This window comes from Manis pentadactyla, chromosome 12 (genome assembly GCF_030020395.1).
Source record: "Manis pentadactyla isolate mManPen7 chromosome 12, mManPen7.hap1, whole genome shotgun sequence".
Classification (NCBI taxonomy): domain Eukaryota; kingdom Metazoa; phylum Chordata; class Mammalia; order Pholidota; family Manidae; genus Manis; species Manis pentadactyla.
The window spans coordinates 18389264-18410369 of NC_080030.1; the positions used below are offsets into that span (position 1 = coordinate 18389264).

Consider the following 21106-nt stretch of genomic DNA (forward strand, 5'->3'; position numbering starts at 1 on the left):
CACCTGCCCCCACAAATGCAGACTCCCTTGCTATCAACATCCCCACCAGTGTTGTTATTAGTTACAGTGGGTGAGCCTACATTGACACACACAATCAATCACCCAGAGTCCATAGCTTACACTGCGGTTCACTCTCCATGTACATTCTGTGGGTTTGGACCAATGTATGGTGATGTGTATCCATTATTACGGTGTCATGCAAGAGTATTTTTATTGTCCTTAAAGTCCTGTGTGCTCCACCTATTCATCTCTCCCTCTCCTTAAAAAGCAGCTCTTTTTAAAAAGATTCTCAAAAGGATTTCACATGTGCCCAGAATAATGAGATAAATAAAGCTCCATGAACCTACCACTCAACACTGAACAGGGAGCAGGATCTCACACCTCTATCTGGTAATGTTATAAAGCCAATCCCAGCCGTCATGCTGTTTGGTCCCTTGTCTTCAGGGGCGGCGCACTTTTTGAAATGTGGACAGTTTCTTGTGCAACCATGAGCCCACCGTTAATAGCACAGCTGGCAGTCAGCTGAGGCTGTGGGCTTTGCTGCTCCTGGTGCCTGTGGGCACCATCTCCTGAGGGTTCCTCAGTCATACCTATATTTCATTTCAAATTAAATAGTTCAGTCAAAAGAAAAATGCTCATTCATGCAATAAATGTGCACCTCCTAAGTGCCAGCAGTGTTCATGAGCTGAAGACTTGGCAATGGGCAAAGCTGACTCAGGAGATGACATTGGTGGGGTAAGGGGGGGGCCCGGAGAGAAACGAAGGAAAGGGTAAAGGCCATGTAGAAAGTAAAGGCAGGAAGCATACATAATATAAAGCTTAATACAATGAACACCCAGGAATCCACCCCCAGTTAGGTTGAATCTGAATATTGGCTTTGTTTTGGATAATCCACCTTTTAGAATTTTGTGGTTAATGGTTTGAAGACCCTATGGGCTTCCTTTTGCCCCACTCCACTGAGGTTGACTGAATTTGGTGTTATCATTCTCATGTGCTTTTTAAATTAATTTTATGTTACTTTAACAAGACATGGTTTTATTTTGCATGTTTCAAGATACAAACCATGCACCATAAAAATCACCCTGCATCTGTGTATTGCTTTTGGTTAGGGTGTGTGTGTGTACATGCTTAACTGAGTCTTTGATATTTTTATCTGTAGATAGCCCTTAAATCTTCAAATCTAATGCTTCAGGAAGATGCATTTGGTTTAACTTGCTGCTTGGCCATAAGATAGTAATGTTAGCCACTGTTTATTAAATTCCTACTGTGTTCCAGGTGTTTATCCCTGCTACAAAACCCAGTGTTTAAGATATTATAACCTCAGTAATAGACGGGTTGGAGATTGACTAACAGTCTTATGATCACCCCTCCTGGTAAGAGACAGAGCCCATTTTCACACGTGTGTTCTCCAGAACAAAGGTAGGTGTTAAGGTGTGTGTTCTAGTGTGTGTGGCTAGGGACACAGCCCTGCCCAGAAGGGATGAGCAAATGGATTCACACACCTATTCAAATCATGCCTATTTTTAAATTGGGTTGTTTGTCTTATTTTGACAACTTATTTACAAGAGTTCTTTGTAGATGCTAGATACACATTCTTAGATGTCTATTTTGTAAATATTTTCTCCCAGCCTGTGGCCCCTCGTGTGCTAATTATTGTTGCTGCTAAGGCATTACTGTTAAGTTACAACTATTAGTGAGGGATATGGGCCAACTCTGTAAGGGCCAGCCCCCACCATGCTGTCAAGGAGCTCGTACTTTTGGAACGCAGTTAACTGATTCAAGGTGCTAACTGCATAAACTTTTTCACTGAAGGCAATCGGTCATAATCAGTGAACAGCAGGTCAAAATTTTTTATTGGAAGGATTTCTCGGGGTAGAACCGACTAACTGGAACGTACGTACACAGGGCAGGATCAGCTAGATTTGCCACTGTTCTGCCTGGGAACCTCGCACATGCGCGCGCAGAGATCAGCCTCTCCCCCGGCGGCGGCGGCACGGTACGCAGCCCACTATAACCCAACCGCCACTTAACGGCCGGCCCCGCCCCGTCCCGCTGTGCGCTCAAGCCCTCAGAGGAAGACGAGACCAAGCATGCGCGCCGAGGGGGTGGGGTGGGGGCTTGCCGGGGGGCGGGGAATGCGCGTGCGCAGAGAGTGCGAACGAGAAGGCGGGAAAAGACAGGATGCAGCGACAGGGAGTACGCGACGCTTGTTTCCTTCTTGCGGGGGCGGGCTGACGGGCTGGGACGGCCGCGATCTTGGGCTTCCCCGGCAGACGCGAGCCCGGCCGCTTATCTTTTGCCATTGCGGTTGCCCCTTGCTGCGCCGGGCCCGATTGCCTGACTGACTCACTGGGCCCTGACTGACGAACGGACTGTGTGACTGACTCGCTGACAGCCGGGGCCAGAAACACAGACACACACGCTTGGCGTGTGCCAGGAGCAGGGTAGACAAAGCCTCAGATGCCCACGCCCTGCAGCCGTTTCTTTTCTTCTTTTTCTGCTACCACTTCTTCCTCAAAGGACTCGAGCCAACATAGGGAGCCCAGCCCCGCCAGCGCCCTTCCTTCCCGAAGCCCCTGCCCTCACTCCGGCCCCTCCGGGTCTCCCCGCTTCCAGCCTCCTGTGCTCCAGGCGCAGGATCCCCCCACTCCACAGCCCCACCCTCGTGGTGCCCGCCCCAGTGCCCGCCGTCGCTCCTGTGGCCCGCGGAGGTGCCAGGGTGGCAGGGCGGGAGCCGGGGGACCTGCATTCTCACTCTCCCTCCTTCGACCTCAAGCCCTGGCTGTGCTCACAGGTGGACATGTCCCACGTAGAGTGCAAGGACCCGGAGCCACAGCCCTTCTGGGACAGCAAGGAGCAGCAGCACGGCGAGGAGAGCCACGAGGAGGAAACTGGTCGGGGGTCATCTAGGTGAGGAAGCCCCCGGCCCAACAGGGCCAAACAGACCCCTGGGTCCTTCTCGGTCACCTGTTTCTTACACAAAACTCTACCATTGTCTGCACTTGGCCCATTTGTTCCTCGTACTGGTCGAGCATCACCCATATCTCTGGCAGGATTCTAAGTGCTGGGGACACAACAGTGAGCTGATATTCTAGAGGAGGAGACAGACTGTAAAGTCAGAAATATGTGGCGATCCGGAGATGCTAAACTCAGGGATATACAGGAGTCAGGAAGAGTGACAGGTGTCCAGTTTAGAAGAGGGGCTGTCAGGGAAGGCTTCACGGAGTAAGTGGTAGGAGAACCATCCTCCAGGCAGAGGAACAACAGCTGCAAAGGCCAGGAGGGAAGACTGCACTGGAACCGGTGAGTTAAAGGGAGAGATAGTAAGAAATAATGTCAGACAGGTAGAGTCTGGATGTTAAATACCCATAAAAAGATTCAGAATAGAAGAGGGCCCTGATGTGACTACAGCAGGGTGAGGGCTGTTGTTAATAAAGTTTTATTGGAATACAGCCATGCTTCTCTATACCTACTTCTGCAGAGTTGAGTTATTGTAACTGAGACCATAGGGCCCCCAAAGCTGAAAAGATTTACTGGTGGCCCTTTATAGATGTTTGCAGTTGTCTGGAGTAAAGTAATAAAAGACTCCCTCTGGCTGCCATGTGGAGAATTGATTGTTGAGGGCAGGAGTGGAAGCTGGGAGACTACCTGAGAAGGTATTTGGAATAATCTAGGTTCAAAACGACTCTGGCTTGGCCCATGGTGGATTTATGGAAGTGATGAGAAGTGGTCAAATTTTGGGTACCTTCAAGCAGATAGAACTGACAGAAATTGTTAATGGATTAGATGTTGGAGTTAAAGAAAGTAGCATCAGGGATGCCAAAAAGGTTTTTGTTTTGCATATTTATTGATTCATCAAATATTGGGTCTGCTTTGGCTAGACACTGTTTTAGATGCTGGGGGTACAATAGTGAACAATTCAGAATTCCTGCTGTCTTGGAGCTGACTTGTTTTTATTTAGTGATATGCACTTAAGGTTCTTCCATGGCTTTTCATGGCTTGATAGCTCATTTCTTTTTAGTTCTTGGAATATTAGCACTAAAATTTACTCAGTTTTCAACTCCTTTGAGTAAATACCAAGGAGCACAATTGCCTGGATGCATCACAGTTTATTTATCCATTCACCTGCTGAACATCTTGATTGCTTCCAAGTTTTGGCAATTATGAATAAGCTGCTATTAATTTTCATGTACGGATTTTTGTGTGGACATAAATTTTCAACTCCGTTGGTAAATACCAAGGAGCACAATTGCTCTATTATATGGTAAGAGGATATTTAGTTTTGTAAGAAACCACCAAACTGTCTTCCAAAGTGGCTGTACCAAATCACATACCTGTCATCAGTGAATGAGAGTTCCTGTTGCTCCACGTCCTCACCAGCATTTGGTGTTGTCAGTATTTGGGATTTTCACCATTTTGATAGTGTAGTAGGATCTCACTGTTGTGTTGATTTGCAGTTTCCTGATGAGATGGGAAGTTGAACCTTTTTTTATATGCTTTTTTTTGCCATCTTTATATCATTTTTGGTGAGGTGTCTGTTCAGATCTTATGCCCATTTTTTTAAATCAGATGGTTTGTTTTCTTAATGTTGAGTTGTAAGAGTTCTTTGTATGTTTTGGATACCAGTCCTTTATCAGATATGTGTTTTGCAAAAATGAGTGCCCTGTGTGTGGCTGTCTGTTCATTCTCTTAACAGTATCTTCTGCACAGCAGTTTTTAATTTTAATGAAGCCCAACTTACTAGTTTTTTCTTTCAATATTGTATCTAGGAAGTCATCACTAAACCCAAGGTCACTTATGTTTTCTGCTATGATATCTTCTAGGAGGTTTTTAGTTTCATATTTTACATTTAGGCCTATAATCCATTTGGGATAATTTTTGTGAAAGGCATAAGGCTGGTGTCTAGCTTCACTTTTTTGCATGTGGATGTTTAGTTGTTCCAGCACCATTTGTTGAAAAGACTCTCTCCATTGAATTTCCTCTTCTCCTTTGTCAAAGATCAGTTGACTCTATATGTGTGGGTCTATTTCTGGGCTCTCTATTCTGTTCCATTGTCCTATTGTCTATTCTTTCACCAATACCACACTGGATCATTGTAGCTTTATAGTAAGACTTGAAGTTGAGTAGCACCAATCCTCTGACTTTGTTATCCTCCTTCAGCATTGTGTTGGCTATTTGGGGTCTATTGCCAAGCTGACTTTCTAAAAGCAAGATAGACAGTAACTAATAATAATAATAAAAAAAAAAGAATGATTTCCACAGGTGGCAAGTGGTGTGAAGAACAAAGCAGAGTAAGGAGAACTAAAGTAACATGGAATTCAGAGTATTTACAGAAGATTTCTAAGGAGGTCGCAGAAGAAGGAGCCAACGAGGAGGCTTCTGGGGGCCCCAACATTGCCGGGCAGAGTGTGAAGTTCCTGTGGTTAGGTATAAGCTTGATGTGCTCACAGAACAGCAAGAAGGCGAGTGTATGAGGCATTGTGATTGGCATTAAGTTTACCCCAGGTCCACCAGATAAATGTGCTCATACCCTCTGGGTGCTTCCATCTGACCAGGAGGCAGATATTGAACGAGTACTGATATGGAAGAGATTGGGGTGCTGGGGAAACATTTCCCCTGGGGGCAGCCAGCCCTGAATGGGGAGCTAGGGACAGCACCCTTGAAGAGGCAATGCTGAATCAGAAGGTGAGGGACAGTCCGTGCTGAATGGGCTTGAGGGTGGAAGGAAGGGCTGAATGTATGCAAATTCCCTGTACCTGGCACTGAGGGAGCTGAAGGCAGGCCAGTGTGGTTGGGGCAGGTTGGTGGGGGTGCGGCCTGAGAGTAAGAGGAGGGCTTGCAAGGGGCCAGTCACCCAGCATTTTGTTGACTGTGCACTTTGTCCTGAGGATTTTTTAAATAATAGGTTTATTGAGATATAATTCGCATACCATACAATTCACCAGCTTAAAATGCATAATTCAGTTGTCTTCGGTATATTCACAGAGCTGTGCAACCATCACCACAATCAAATTTATAACCTTTTCATACCCTGAAAAGAAACCTTGCACCCCTAAACCATTGCCCCCCCCCCTGTCCCTGCATCCTCCCCAGTCCCTGGCAACCATTACTCTCCTGTCTTTAAGGATTTGCCTCTGCTGGACATTTTATATAAAGGGAATCATACAATTATGTGGTCCATGGTGACTGGCTGGCTTCTTTCACTGAGCATAATGCCTTCAGGGTTTATCCAGATTGTAATGTGTATCAGAAATTCATTCCTCTCTATGGCTGAATAATATTCCATATTATGGATCAACCATATTTTATTTACTCCTTCATTGGTTGACACATTTGTGTTTCCACTTTTTGGCTTTTGTGAATAACGCTGCTATGAACATCTGTGTACAAGCTTTAGTGTGGACATATGTTACATTTCTCTTAGGTAGATTATCTAGGAGGGGAATTGCTGGGTTAGATATGCTTAGGTTCCTGTTATAAAAAGATACTGACTGCTTTGTGGTGAATGGGTGGGGGGTGTACGAGTGGATATGGGGAGATCAGTGGGAGGCTCCTGTGGGGGTGGCGTCTAGCAGGGCAGATGGAGGGCAGCTCTGGACAGGGGGTCATTTAGTGAGGCATGAGGAAGGGTGTCTTGCCAATGCGTTTCAGCCCTGGGCAAGTTCGCTATGGATTCAGTGTGACCAAAGAAAATGACATCAAAATGTTCTTGGGGTGAAAGGGTTATACCCAACTTTATTTCCAGGTGGCACATCAGTCACTAGAATCCCGTTCACTCAGAGTGAGTCTGCATGCAGCAAGCCGGTCTCTGCCTCTGGGCCCCTCTGTCCAAACAGCCGTCCCGCACAGCCGTCCTCTGGACCTCTGTCCTCAGCGCTGCCACCACTCCAGCCTCTGCTCTGCTCTCCTCAGCCTTGCAGCCCTGCCACCATGTCGTGCCCAGAGCACTGGGCAGAGCTCTTTATATAGAGTCAACAGCCATGTATTGCCCACAGGTGTTCAGTGAGCTAGTCAGCCATAGCCAGGTGAGAATCCTGGCCACAGGAACTCTCATGTTATCCACAAAGGGGAAGAGCCAAGGATGTCTCTAGACTGGTGTGGTCCCAAAACAGAGAGAAAGCTAACTTGTCAGGCCTTGTGATTGGCAGCAGGGGTACTGTATGCTGTGGTGTGCTGGAGCCGGCTCCTACCAGCTCAAAAAAGCCAGCTCTATCCATCTCTTCCCACCTTGGCATTTAGCAGCTTGTTGTTAGTAGTTTGAAATTGACTATAATGGGAGTCTTTGCACCATGGAAATTGGCAGACCCTACAAATCAGAGCTTTTTTCTACCCTCCCATTCCCAGAGAGCCAGTTGTTAAATGCTTACCAGCACACCACTGCTCCCTGCTTTCTAGCTTGGGGTGGTTTCTAGCAGGTGGAGGTTTCACTGGCAGAACTGAGAACACGAGTTCCATTTTGCCCTTGTTGAGTTTCAGGTAGCCAGGGATATGTCCAGGATACAGTTGGACTTTCTGACCTGGAACTCAGGGGCAGAAAATGGCACTGTGGGAGTTTCAGTGGCAGCTGCAAGGTGAACAGCTCACCTGGGGAGAGAGTGAGCTAGAGCCCTGAAGACTCCAGGCATAAAGCCAGATTCGTGGGTCCTTAAAGCAGGCTACAGCGTGGGGTGGTTTCCAGGTGTGTGCTATCAGAGACCAGAAAAAAAAGAAAGAAGTGATTGAAGTCGTTGTTCGTTAACATCTTCGTGCAAAGAGCATGCCTGCAAAGAGCAGGTTAGAGACTTCAAGGAGTTCCACAAGAGCTCTGGGCTGAAAAACAGATGGATTAGAACCAGTGCAAGGGCCAGTTAATAGATCCAGCAGCACACACTCAGCAAGATGATTAAAATGTGAACATATTTCGAGAGAGGAAAGCAGAGGGTGAGGAACAGGCTCGGCAGTTTCAAATCAAACCTTTTCCACTACAGCCACTTTTTGGCCGTACTTCAGCCAAACAGCGATTTGCCGAATCACCGGTGGTTCTGTTGTGTTTCTCCTTGAATGTTTGATTAGGTTGCCTCCCCTCTTGGGACTGCTGCCTGCCTGTGTTCATAAGTGGCTGGCTGACTGTTTACTTGTGTATCTGTTAGAGGCCACGAAAGGAGAGCCCCACCAGCAGGTGGCTCTGGCTCACTCGCCTGCCAATCACAACTTTACCTGGAGTGAACAGATGGTCTCTTCACTTAGACCCATTTCCTCCGCTATTCTCGGGTTCCCTGCCAGTCTGGGCCCCGCTCACTATGTCCTGATCCTTACAGCTGAATTAGGGACTCCTTAGAAGGACAGACCATTAACAGATGAGCCTGGCGACGTGTTCAGCATGATACCCTTCCTGCTGTCCCACCTGATCTCTGCTCAGGCCTCAGGCCTCACACATCCGGCCTGCTATGTCAGGCCTACTTCTTTTCCCTGGCCTCCATCCAGGGTTCAGCAACAGAAGCAGGCCCTGGGAACAAGGGAAGCCAGCAGAGAGGACACCATGTATTTTGTTTATTAAAGTTAATTGGTGAATGTGGGCCCAGGGAAGCCTATGGTTCATTAGCATCCTGATTAATATACAGCTGCTAAGTATTAAGAAAAATGGAATGGAAAGGAGTAAACCCCCAAAGGAGAAGTTGGAAAAAATCAAGAAGCTCTCCGCAGACATCTGATGCAGACCTTTGTCCCACAATGAAATTTGAACGAACTGAATTCAAGTGATATTTCACCATTTGCAGAGCTGCCACGAAGACCCATTCCAGCCTTAATCCCTTGAGCCTGGGAAAGGAGCAACTTGGAGCAATTAGCAGCTCAGGCAGGTTGCAACCAATTACACAAAGAGAAACACCTGGTTATCTCATTGATTTTAATTTCAGGATCCTTACACTGTCAGGACAACGCAAGCTTGGGTACGAAGAGGCTTGCAAGCAGGAATGTGACATTGGGCTCTGGCAGTAGTTCATCCCTTTAGGTATTCAGCAAACGTTTGGGATGAGTAGAATGCAGTCCCACCCAGGGCATGCAAGGCGCCCTGGAGGGAACTGGTGTGTATGAACTGTGGCAGCATTGTGATTAGTCGGTGAAGGTGTGTATATGGGGGGAGGGAGGGGTGCAGGGCACTAGAAGAAGCTCTGAATGGTGTCCTATGAAGTTGGCAGAAAGGGAAAGTCATTTCAGGCAAAGACTGGTGGGTTTGGTGAAACTGGAAGGTTTCAAATTGCTGAGAGTGGAGAGTAGAAAGGGACAGTGGAGACCAGGGTCCTGGAAGCCCTAGTATGCTGTGCTAGGGGATTTACTTGATCCTGTTGCTGGTGGGGACTCTCATCAGGCAGGAGTGGGACATCCAGGAGAACCATGTGGCTTTTGGTGTCATTGAGCTGGGAGGGAGGATGAATTTGGGTGGGGGGAAGATGGCAATTGTGTGCAATTTCAGAGGAGTTTTGAGATGCCTCTGGGACAGCCATGTGGAGACGGCCTGGAGGTTGTCAGATACGTTGTTGGGAACTCAGGAGAGAGCATGGGCTGAGGATAAGTTTGGGGGTCCTGGATTGTGGATGGTAATGAAAGCCCTCAGTGGTCACTCATTTATTTGATGTCCCTTTTTTACTCCTACCATGAGGGGTGGGTACTGGCGACATGAAAATAGGGATGCCCAGCCTGCCCTCCCAGAAACTAGAGGGGACACTGAGGAGCAGGCAGTGACACTAGGTACTGTGTACACATAACCCAACCAGGGGAGACTGTTCTGGAAGAAACAGAATTTAGGTAGGGAAAGGGACTGCCAGGGCATTCCTGGCAATGAGGGTGCCTTTGGGGAACACAGCTTGTGCATTGTGTATTGGTAGGTGGGGGGATATCCGGAGAGGGCAACAGACAAGATGTGTGGGGGCCCTGGCTGTAGAAGACTGAACAAGAGTCTAAAGGGGAGAGAGCGAGACCAAGGGCAGAACCAGGGGATGCCGTGTGTGGGGGTCAGCAGGGAAGGGCAGTCAATAGCACCAACCAGAAGGTCTGGGGAGCCACGGGCTGAAGGATCTAGCAGGTGTCACCAGGGACCTTAGCAGAAGCCACTTCATGTGAGAACTAGGGTGGGAACCTGATTGCAGTGGGCTGAGAAGTGAGGAGGAAGTGAGAAAATATGCTCAGAAAGTGTTGGCAGCTCTTTCTAGAACCTTGGCTGTGATGGAAAGTAAGGAAGGAGGTGTTTGGCTCAGGGAGACCTGGTGTTTGATGGGAGAGCAGTGTGTTTGTGCAATAGTGTGTATATGGTGTGTGTATTGTGTATGTATATATGGATGGTGTGTGTGTTTTGCTTTAAAAATGGAGACTTGAGATGACAGGCCCAGGGAAAGGGCCAGCCAAAGAGAGGTGTCACAGGTATGAGACCCAGGTGAGGTACAGCGTGGATGGGATTGGAGCCAGCAGAGGCAAGCTGGGAGTTTGGAAAGAGGAAGGGTGAGGAACAGGAAAATTGTGAAGGCTCGGAATGGCTGATGGGGAAAATGAGAGAGGCGGTTGAACACAAGACAGGGTGCCCAGTGGCCCTGAGGACCTCCTGAAGGCGGGAGAGCGGGACTCTGCAGCAACTCTGTTTACAGGGTCATTATTTCCTCCAGCATTACTTAAATTCCTGAGCGTGGAAAAAAAAGACAGTGCTTGATTGTGGAGAGCCAGCGTGGGGCTTTTGTGGGTGGGTGTGACGCAGAGTTGAAGGGAAGAGTTGTGGAGGCTCCCAGCAGGTGACTGACATGATGGAACCCCAGATTTAGGTGGAACAGGAAGGCAGCTGGTGCTTGAGGTCTTGGGGAAGTCAAAGGTCAGCTTTTCTTGAACCCATGCCCCAACTCCATTGTCATCTAGCAGATAAGTCCTTTTAAGAGCCATCCACTCTGTGTTCTCTGCTTGCACTTGATAGATGTTACAGAAGTCTGAATGTTAAAAGGTCAGTGTGTCCCGGGCCTGGATGGGTCTACTGCCTTACCTCCCTGTAGGAAAGAGTAATTGCAAGCTCAAAGGTCATAAACATCTTAGTAAACCTTCGTCCCACTGGCAAAACATCTTTTTACAAGCATACCCAGGGAGCCTTCAGTTGGGCTGTTTTCTAGCTGACGTTAAGTGTTTGTGATAAAATGTCTGCCTCAGTTGGAGACCCGCTTTCCTGACTTCATAAATACATTGCCCACATGCATCTTGCCTTGGAGGCTGTTGAACTTCCATGCTTCGTATGAAGCCAGAGGAGAAGGCACAGGATGGACAAAGGTGTCCTTCCTTCATTCAGCAAACAATGGAGAACTTATTGTGTGCTTGACTTGGGTAATGTGGAGATAAATGGGACGCAGCCCTCTGGGGAGATAGGGATGTGAGCAGTGATAAGCACATGCAGTGATAGAGACAGAAACGGGGTTATGGAGCCATTGGCCTGGGCTAGGTCTCACAGGTCAAGTCTGAGCGAGCAGAAAGGTACAGAGGCAAGAAGCAATCTGGCAAGGAATACATGAGGACCTGGACACAGCTGACGTTCTGGGTCTTTTATGCAGATGAGAGCTCTGGCATGGGGGTTCACTGTGTTTGTGTCCTGAGCCAAAAAGAAGAGCTCAGGCAGTTGGGGAAAAAGCCAAGAGAAATAGTTTTATGGTGAAAGCATCCAAAAATCAAGATGTAATTTTCAAGGGAATCACTGCCTGGCTTGCAGTCATAGCCAACTTCATAGCTGTTCATGAACTGGTGTGTTAGGAACTGCTGGGTTGGCACCTCCAAGTCTCAGCTGTTCAGAGCTGGGAAGGACCACAGAGGGTGAGGGGAAAACTGAGGACCCAGGGAGAAGTGGGACCCAGGGAGTCAGGCCAGCGGGGTGCCACAGACTGGCAGGCGATCCTGAGAAAGTAATGTGATCCTGCTGAGCTTGCGTGCTCAGCTACAAGGTAAGGATGCTGGGTGGGCTAACCTGGTTGGGAGGATGCAGCAAGACGAGGCTTGTAGCTTAGCACTATGCCTGGCAAATGCAAAGTGTTTAAAGATCAGATAAAGCAGAGAAACAGGAAAAAAAAAAACTTACCTTAAACATTTTATCTACATTAAAACACCAATGTGTCTGTTGATTGGATTACAACTTTTTTTTTACACAAAACCTCATCCATAATTGCCTGCAATGTCCACTTTTGTGTTTTTAAAGCAGAGCAAAAACTTACAGGTCCTGACAAAACAATCTGTGCAGAATCCTTGTAGGTTTTTATGATCCTTGCCCCAATCTGTAATTATCTCCTTCAGACCTGATTTAATAGTTGTTTTATTAGACTCACCTTTATTCATTCAGCTGAACTTGTATTAGACAGCTGCCCAGTTTTTTTCGCTATTTCAGTGGGTAAGGAGATTTAAATGAATTACAAATTACAGTCATGTATATAATATGGGACAAACAACTTTCATGCATTAAAAGAGATTTTTTTTCAACATAACTAACTCTTGACAGGCCACCTCACCTGGTGGGAGCAGAGATGTGCAGGTACACTAGCCCCTGGTGGTCTGCATGCTCTGGGCATCACCTTGGAGGTTTAGGAAGGGATGGAAGGGGATGTAGCAGGTTGGAGACAGGAAGATCATCTAAGTACTGTACTATAAATATACTTATATATAGTATACTGTAATGTATATAGTTGACAAAAGTTTCTTTTATATACATTATATAGTATCTTATAGTGTACTATAATGTAAATATAATTGATGAAATATAGTGTACTATATATACACTATATATTATATATAGTATAGTATATAAATACAGTATACCATAATGTGTATAAATAGTATAATGGATGTTCATTTCAAAGCAGCAAGTTGGTGTAATAAAATGACTGGGCTTTGTAGCCATGTTGATCTCCTTGTTCTGGAACCTTGGGCAGATTTTGTTTCTGGGTCTGTTTTCTCAAGTATAAAATGGGGATGCCCTCCCTTTCTGCAAGGTATGTGTGAGTGAAATAATCAAGTGTGGCCCATGGGAGACACACAACACTGGTTCTCCCACCACAGAGCTGATTCAAATCAGCTACCCTCTGGAGTTTGGTGGTGATCTGTTTCCTGTGCTTTCAGAAGTCAGGTCTCTAGCCCCTCTATCGCCACCTCCAGTGCCAACCGTCAGCTGATGATGCTGGAAGGGAAGTCAGGACCCTACTTTTCCTCTCTGGACTTGAGCATCAACACCCTGAAGAAGAGGGCTCAGGAGCTGATTGAAAACATCAACGAGGGCAGGCAGAAAGACTACACATTCATGACCAACTTCAAGGACAGCCTCAAGATCAAGGTGACAGAGCCCCCCAGATGCACGGTGAAGCCCCAAGGGGAGGGGGCTAGTGCACTACTGCTGAGTGTTAGGTTCTAGGCCAGAAGCTTGCATGGTACCTCATTTCCCCCTTATAAATTCGTGCGAGATCAAGTCCATTTTGCAGGTGGGAAAAGTAAGATTTGGAAATTAACTTGCTCAAGTGAGAGCCACGATGAGGAACAAAAGTCCATCTACACCCACAGTTCAGCCCTGTTATTTCATTGCCAGGTAGGGCCTGGGCTTATAGGGGCTTGAGGCATAGCCCGTGTTATCACACCCACATGTCCTCCAGATGTCCAGTGGCTTGCGATGGGGAACAGGAGTGCGCAACATAGCTAGGGCTTATGTCTAACAAACCCTGATGTTACAGATCTGATGTTAATGATTGTCCCTGAGGCACTTCTCAGAATGCATCACAGATCCTGAGAAGGGGACAGCTTGGTTCCACATGTGTCATCTCTAAACAACAGACTGACCTCTCCCTGCCTTGTTCCCTGCCCCCATCCCTACCAGTATACATCCTGGTAAATCATAGAACATTTAAAAAGTAGAGAAAAGTATAACAACAGAAAAAATATAAAAACATTCCTATGATCCCACTACTGGAGGCCACTTGGCTGCAGGCCGTCTCCTAGTCTCTGTGGTGTACTTTCTTCCTAACCTGGTGAAGCCTATACTTGATACTAAATTTTGCATCCTGGCTTTGAAAGAAGTTAATTTATAGGCAATTTCACCTCCAGTCACTAGAATTGCTTTTTTTTATTGAAATATAGTTGATAAATAATACTGGTTTCAGATTTGACAATTATATACATTACAAAATGCTCACCATGATATGCATGGCTACCATCTGTCAATACACAAAGATGTTACAGTATTATTGGCTGTATCCCTTGTGCTGTGCTTCCATCCCTTGACTAATTTGTTTTATAACTGGAAGTTTGTACCTCTTGATCCTCTTCACCTGTTTCACCCATCCCCCCTCCACCTCACTGAGATTGTTTTTACCGTTTTTGTAAGACAAATTGCAGAAGTCTTAAGCCTATCAGGACAAATGTCTTTGAGGCCTATCGTTTGATTTTCTAAGAGTGCATCTTATTCTTTAAAAGGTTTCGGACCTGACAGAGAAGGTAGAGGAAAGGATGAATCTGACTTATGATTCCCACAACAGTATCATTCAGGAAAAGCTCAAAGAGTTCACCCAGAAAATGGCAAATATCAGCCATTTGGAAACAGAGCTCAAACAAGTGTGCTACACTGTGGAGTCGGTGTACAAAGACCTGTGTGTCCAGCCTGAGGTATGACTACATTCACACATGGGGTGCTGCCTGAGGAAGGAGAGTTGTAGTGGCTGAAATTAAATGTCAACAGACACCAAAGACATTAGCGCCCAGCCCAGGGACTATCACTGCCAGGCCCCTGGTGTTGCTGCCATCTTGCTTGTGCCCCTTGCTTGTGCTTGCTGGACCATTGTTGTTTCCCACCACCAGCCCCGAGCCCCGCGCAGTGCCTAAAATGGGCTTATTATAGCAGGGCCAAGACTCAGGCACCAGATGACACGGGGGGACTTCCCCACCCTGCCTGAATGCCTCACTGCCCCCATGTTTTTCCTGTGACCAAAGTGACTTCTCGGATGGTTGCAAGTAATTGTGGCCCCACACGTGGGGTTAGACATGCAGATTCTTTATTATTCTCACTCTCGGTGTCATTCTGCTCCAACATCCAGCATTAGGCACATAACCCCGCAACAGGAGGGTCAGAGGGCACACAGGGAACTCGTGGGGTGTGGGGGGGGGGCGTTTGCTGGCCAGACACTGGTCCCACAGAGGTTGCTTCCCTGTCACTCTCCTTCCCTCTCACTGCTGCCCCAGAAGAGAAGCTTCTGCTCTAGGGTGAGTGGAGTTCACTCTCATCCACGGTTAAAAGTGGACTGAGAAACTCAGCTCAGAGGGCCCCATTGTCTTTTTAAGGAGCACAGATGATTAACTTTAAAAGGGAAATTTGGGTGTTTAAAAATTAGTGTCTCTCACTTCCCCTGCCTCCACCGCTTCCCTGAGTAAGCTAAGGGCACAGGTCTCCCCAGGAAGGGACCTGAGGCGCTCCAGGCCCCAGGGTGACGTGCATTCACTTGCTGGCCGTGAACGCCTGGATCCCTGTGATCGCTCTTCCAAGGATCAAAGCGTGAATATCATGAGTGCCTGGACAAAATAGACAGAGTTGGTTTGGAGTCTTAACAGCTCACAAATTCTCTTTGAAGTCACCCTTCATGTCCCTCCGCCCTCTCCCCAGGCCACTACTTTGGAAGAAGAACAGAGCCACAAGGACAGCGAGTGCTGATGGCTTCCCAAAAAGTGCCCTCTGTGACAGCCACCAAGAGAAGGCTCAGAGGCCACCATTTGGACACTGCTGAGAAAATTATTTTGCACAGTTCTGTAATGCATCTTGGAAAAAGAAAAAAGTCCTGGGGGTGGATCTAAAACTTCAGCAGGTCCGGCCCTGCTGCCAAGGGCCCAGCTTTGGCACTGCCCACATTCGGTAAATTCACCCCACCCTAGGTCCACACAGTTGATTAAACGTTTGATTTTCAACCCAGACATGCTTCCTTCCCATGGAGGTGGAAAGAGCAGATGAGCTCTGTGGAAACTTGTCTGGCCCTTTCTTACCCACAGGAGGGGCAGGGAAGCAAAGGTCAGTCACTTGTGCCAGCTGACGCGTTCCCCCACACCACATCCCAAGCCCCTCCCTCCCCTAGGGTCTGGGTCACCGTATGGCCCTCAATGCTCTCAGCTGCTTTCCCTCTGGAAGGCAGAGATTATCACCTCCCTTTCCTGGAGCGAAGTAACTACATTTATGTCCTTAAGTGCGAATCTGACCCCATCCCTCCCCTGCTTAAAACCATCTGAAGGTCCCCTCTCTGCTTGTCCTTGGAGTCCTTCCCACACCTGAAGGGTCCCCCACCCCTCCCTCTTGCTGCTTCTAAAACTTTCCATCAAGAGCAGCACAAAGACACTACCCCACCATCTCTGCCTCCCTCAAGGCCTAACGGGGTTCCACTTTCTTCCTAGAACAGTACCTGCCACCTCCTACATCTTCCTCTGTTTCTGCCTGGCTCACACAGGATTGTACATTTAAAAAAGTTTTAATGATTGTTTTCCATGTCTGTCTTCCCACATGGCAAGGGGTTCTCTGGCCCCTGTGAGTCACACACAGTCAGTTGCCAGCTGCAAACACCACAGCCTGCCAGCGACTCTTCTTTTTTCTCTTAATATAAAATGTAGTGGGGATCCCTATGTCTAAGTATGCTCTCACTGCCCTGCACTCGCCCAGCTTGCCAGGCAGTGTGCCCCACTCGGCGGATGCCTGAGCAGGCCATACAGTTCCTCCTCCCGAGCACCTCCGGGGAAAGGGCTGAGAGCATTTCACCTCCGTGGTCCCAGTGTGAGCCACTCCAGGGGAAGGGTGTGCAGCAGGTCACACAGCCAGTGGTGACAGCTGGGGACGGGACTCAGGCCTGCTGCCCCTGCCCCCCCCTCAACTGCCCCCTCCCCTAGACAGGCCAGTGATCCATCCTCCCTCCCCACCAGGGACCCAGCCCCTACCCTCATAGGTGTTCACAGCCTCCAGGTTCATGGCATGCCGGATCACGTGGTACTCGTCAGAAATCCCATTCCCCCCCAGCATATCTCGGGCCTGGCGGGCAATGTCCAGGGCCTTCCCACAGTTATTCCTCTTCAGCAGGGAGACCATTTCCGGGGTGGCCCTGGGAGCAGCACAGACATGGAATGAGTGCTGCGTCACAAAGAAATGGCCCCACTCTGGGCATTCAGGTGTCCTTATGCCCAGGGCAAACCCAGCCGGTGCAGAGGAGTCGCCAAGTTACAGTCTCAGCAACAGACACTGAGACCCCAATGGGGGACAAGCAGGCAGCAGCAGCCCATCAAAGCCAAGAGGGAGAGAAGGGACCTCCCCAGAGGCCACCCAGCAAGAAGGACCTTTCTCAGGGCCAGCCACCACCATCCTCAGGAGGGGCGTGGGGTCCTTCTGTCACAGCTGTCTCCCCTCTCCCCACACACTCGGCCCCTACTTGTCTTGATCCTTCAAGCGGCCGAGCTGCAGGCAGGCATGAAGGCCCAGTGCGATCTCAGTGAGCATATCTGCCAGTTTCTTCTGAATCAGCTGGTTCCTAGCCAATGGGATGCCAAACTGGATCCTAGGCAGGCAAGGTCAGGGTAAGTAAAAGAGGGGGGCCCACTTCACGGTCCTGTCCCAGGCTGCACCAGCCCAGGAAGCCTTCCCAGGCTGCCACAGTTCCGCCTGTGGTTGAGTCAGCCCGTCACTGCTCAGAACTTCCGGGCCGTTTCACAGAGTGGGGAACTTAGGTTTGTTGGGTGGAGGGTGAGGAGTCACTGGCTGGATAAGGGATGGAACCCGAGCCCCTCCACTCCATGAGGCCCCCACACACCTATCCAGGGTATACTGCCGGGCAGTGTGCAAACAGAACTCTGCAGCGCCAAGCACGCCCCAGGCGATGCCATACCGAGCATTGTTCAGGCAGCCGAAGGGACCCTGCAGGGTTGAGAGGGGGCCTCAGCCCCACCCAGGAGCTGAGAGGCCCTGGAAGTAACTCTTAAGTAGGGGGAAACCCGCTCCCCAGACAGTCCAGACCCATAATCAGTGTAAACAGGGGACTCAGGGCAGCCATTTAAATCACACTTAGTCCTGGCACCAAAGCTCATACATGTCAGGTCTTGCTCGGTGCCTGCTCACTATTGGTTTGCATACAGTTCTATCCAGCTGAGGCTCTGGATTAGACACTCAGATACAGGGGCTGATGCAAGGAGACAGGACGAAGAACATACATCAAAGGATTGAGATAGTTGAGGCCTACGTGTCCTAGGAAGAGCTAGTATGAGCAAGGTGGTCCCCAAAAAGGGACAGCTGCTACACCTCAGTGAGCCAAGCAGAACCTCTCAGAATCACTTCTCTGTGGGCTCCACCAGACAGGGACTGTGTTTATCTGCTCCCTAGTTAGCCCCAGGAAAGAGGAACCAGCAGGCGACCCAATACCAGTTACAAAGGAGGCCACTGCTCACCGCCAGACCAGACACTCCAGGCAGCACATTATCTTCTGGCACTTCCACACCGTCCATGACAATCATGCCCGTGGCTGAGGCCCGCAGGGAGAACTTGCCCTTGATCGTAGGGGCTGTGAGGCCCTGCACCCCCTTCTCCAGAAGGAAGCCCCGAATGTAGCCATCTTCACACCGAGCCCATACCACAAACAGGTCAGCCACAGGTGAGTTGGTGATCCTGAAGACAGGACAGTGAGGGGTCTGGCTGCCACCCCCATCCTTGCCCAACTCCCCTGTGGCACCCAGGCCCCTCACCAGGTCTTGGTCCCATTGAGAGTATAGCTCCTGCTGGATGGGTTGTGGCGGGCTCTGGTCTCCATGCTGCTGGGGTCACTTCCATAGTTGGGTTCTGTGAGTCCAAAGCAGCCCAGGAGCTCCCCCTTGGCTGCAAGCACAAGATGGACAAGGCTGCCAGCCCCCCTACATCTCCTTAATTGAAAATTAGCCTCTCCATGAGCCAGGCCAAAGCAAATGTGGCCCTGCCTTCATGGCACACCCAGATGATGGGGGGCAGGTCCTCCCAGGCCATATTCATAATGCCATGATGGGGAGGGGTCCAACAGGAATCAGGAAAGAGCTAATCTATCTTAAAGGGCAGGGAAAAAGAGTTAAGCAGGAAGTGTTTAGAAGAGCAGTCCCAGCAGAGGGAAGGAACAGGATATACAAAGGCCCAGTGGTACTTTGGGAGAATTCCAAGTAGCTGAGTCTGGGGAGTGGCCAGAGATGATGTGAAAAGATCAGCAGGGGCCCACTCATGCAGGGCCTCGTGGACCCAGTCAGGAAGTTGAAACTTTCAATTTTAGGCTGGGATAGAGGAACACAGAAAGAAAATCAGGAGGGAGATGATGGTGAGAAAGAAGCAGAGTCAAGAGACCTAGGAGGGGACTGTCAGGATCAGGTGTGGGGGTGAGGCCCAGAGTCTGGCAGGGAAACCAGGTGGTCATTGGTGCCATCCTTGAGACAGAAGGCAGACTCAGGGGAGCCCAGCCCTGAGTTCCAGACCACTCAGACCACTAAGATTGTCTTCCCTCCACCAGGCCCCCAGGTAGCTGCTCACCCAGCCGGGGCAAGTATTTCTGCCGCTGCTCCTTGCTGCCGTAGGCGTAGATAGGGTGCATGACCAGGGAGGACTGGACACTCATGGTAGACCTGTAGCCACTGTCCACCCGCTCCAGCTCTCGGGCCAGAAGCCCATAGGCCACAGAAGAGACCCCAGCACAGCCATACCCTGGTGGGGGGAGGGCAGATAGGCAGTGGAGGACAAAGCCCTGCCCAGCCGGGACCAGTGACTCCCACCCAAGAGACAGAGCTGCAGAGGGGCACCCATGAAGGGGGACACCAAGCTGGCCCTGGTTTGAGGGCTTATCCACTTTAATGCAACTACCACTTTCAGACATACAGATAACAGCCTCGCTGTATAGACTGGGAAACCCGGACTCAGGGAAAAGAGCTTTCTAGGACACAGTGGGGACTACCTTTGATGGTGGGGCCCAGCACACCCAGCTCCCCCATCTCGGAGATAATCTCCCGGTGAAACACTGCAAAGGGACAGATGTTCAAATTCAGACCCAGCCCAGGGACAGAGAAGCCCAGAGGCCTTCCTGGAGCAAGCAGAGCTGGTGTGCCTGGTGGTAGGTGCCCACCCACCGCAATGGGCACCTTCGTTGCGATTGGCCAGTAGGATGCGAGGCATGAGTCGCTCCTGGCAGTAGGTTCTGAAGGTGTCTCTGATGAGGATCTCATCCGTTGTCAGCTGCTCCTCCAGCATCAGTGGGTCTCTCCAGTCAAATTCCGGACGCGAGGCTGGGACAGGGAGGGGGCGGGACTCTACTTGGCCCATTCCACCAGACCACCGCGCCCTCCTTTTCTGGAATCCTCAGCCCCACTTCACCCGCATCTGGCTCCCGGTGGATGTGGGCTGCAAACAAGACCGACAAAGTAGCCTGTCTCCGGGACACTCATTGCCTCAGCGCCTCTGGCCCTGGCCACGAACCTGCCTCCCCGCCAGGGCAGCCCTCGTATTCCTGGACAGAGCCCCTACCCCGACCCGGGGCAGACAGACCACTGGACAAGGGCCGCAGACGCAGGGCGCAACGTGGAGTCCTTACGCTTGGTCGGTTTGCTCTGTGTCTTCCCGCCCTTCTCTGCAAACACAGGACCGGAAAATCACCCCGGGAAGGTCCCCCGAACCTCCAGCCTCACCCTCCCCACCCGACCCGTGAGCTGGCACTGACCTGTCTGCGCCGCCGCCGACCCCCGCGTGCTCAGTAAACGCAGGCAGGCTCCGCGGCTCAGCAGCCGCGCGGAGACGCCTCTCAGGGCCATATGGGCAGCGGGCTGGACAGCGAGAGAAACAACCACCGCCAATCTGGGGGAGCGGGAGCGGCCGAGCGGAGCAGCCTCACCCGTGGCCCCAGCCCTTGCGCTCCCGGCCTCTGGCCAGTCCTCACCGGGAACCTTCCCTCCTAGCGCACAGGCCTCAGTACAACCAAGCCTTTTGACCTCTGGCTGGGGTGGGAGGGGCTGAGGCCGAACAGGTCTTCTCATTGGTTCAGCTCCTCCACGGCTCTGCCTTTTAAACGGGAGACGGATGCCTCGCCGGCGGAAACCGGCGCGTTCAGGCCGAAACGTGTTAGCT

The 21106-nt window shown here is 49.9% G+C and overlaps 2 protein-coding genes across 12 annotated transcripts; one reads left to right on the forward strand and one right to left on the reverse strand.

Annotated features, from left to right (window-relative positions):
- The first annotated feature begins 1638 nt into the window (after positions 1–1638).
- On the forward strand, positions 1639–15928 carry SYCE2 (synaptonemal complex central element protein 2). Of its 8 annotated transcripts, none has more exons than XM_057490202.1 (5): positions 1639–1996; positions 2795–2910; positions 13141–13315; positions 14446–14634; positions 15626–15928. In XM_057490202.1, the coding sequence occupies exons 2-5, from the start codon at positions 2801–2803 to the stop codon at positions 15671–15673; spliced, it is 522 nt and encodes a 173-aa protein (XP_057346185.1). In that variant the 5' UTR covers positions 1639–1996; positions 2795–2800; the 3' UTR covers positions 15674–15928. The 8 variants fall into 8 exon arrangements, with proteins under 8 accessions (XP_057346185.1, XP_036735341.1, XP_036735350.1 ...); XM_036879446.2 differs by lacking the exon at positions 1639–1996 and adding an exon at positions 2134–2196 and having other exon boundaries at positions 13105–13315; XM_036879455.2 differs by lacking the exon at positions 1639–1996 and adding an exon at positions 2134–2196 and having other exon boundaries at positions 13108–13315.
- GCDH (glutaryl-CoA dehydrogenase) lies at positions 15004–21083 on the reverse strand. Of its 4 annotated transcripts, XM_036879175.2 has the most exons (11): positions 20703–21076; positions 20577–20612; positions 20128–20271; positions 19944–20006; positions 19526–19696; positions 18724–18853; positions 18430–18646; positions 17799–17902; positions 17421–17546; positions 16936–17096; positions 15004–15534 (listed from the first exon to the last, which is right to left on the reverse strand). In XM_036879175.2, the coding sequence occupies exons 1-11, from the start codon at positions 21013–21015 to the stop codon at positions 15461–15463; spliced, it is 1539 nt and encodes a 512-aa protein (XP_036735070.2). In that variant the 5' UTR covers positions 21016–21076; the 3' UTR covers positions 15004–15460. The 4 variants fall into 4 exon arrangements, with proteins under 4 accessions (XP_036735070.2, XP_057346172.1, XP_036735081.2 ...); XM_057490189.1 differs by lacking the exon at positions 20577–20612 and having other exon boundaries at positions 20919–21083; XM_036879186.2 differs by lacking the exon at positions 20577–20612 and having other exon boundaries at positions 20703–21080.
- Positions 21084–21106: the final 23 nt, after the last annotated feature.

Bases quoted from the DNA above. Each gene is read 5' to 3' on its own strand.
- SYCE2 (XM_036879428.2), top strand. The intron at 2,911-13,104 runs GTGAGGAAGCCC...CTGTGCTTTCAG, and splicing joins ACTGGTCGGGGGTCATCTAG to AAGTCAGGTCTCTAGCCCCT. The intron at 13,316-14,445 runs GTGACAGAGCCC...ATTCTTTAAAAG, and splicing joins AGGACAGCCTCAAGATCAAG to GTTTCGGACCTGACAGAGAA.
- GCDH (XM_036879175.2), bottom strand. From the start codon at position 21,015: ATGAGAAGACCTGTTCGGCCTCAGCCCCTCCCACCCCAGCCAGAGGTC. The intron at 19,697-19,943 runs GTAGTCCCCACT...TCCCCCCACCAG, and splicing joins GCTGGGCCCCACCATCAAAG to GGTATGGCTGTGCTGGGGTC. The intron at 17,097-17,420 runs GTAGGGGCCGAG...TGCTGCTCCCAG, and splicing joins CGCTTGAAGGATCAAGACAA to GGCCACCCCGGAAATGGTCT.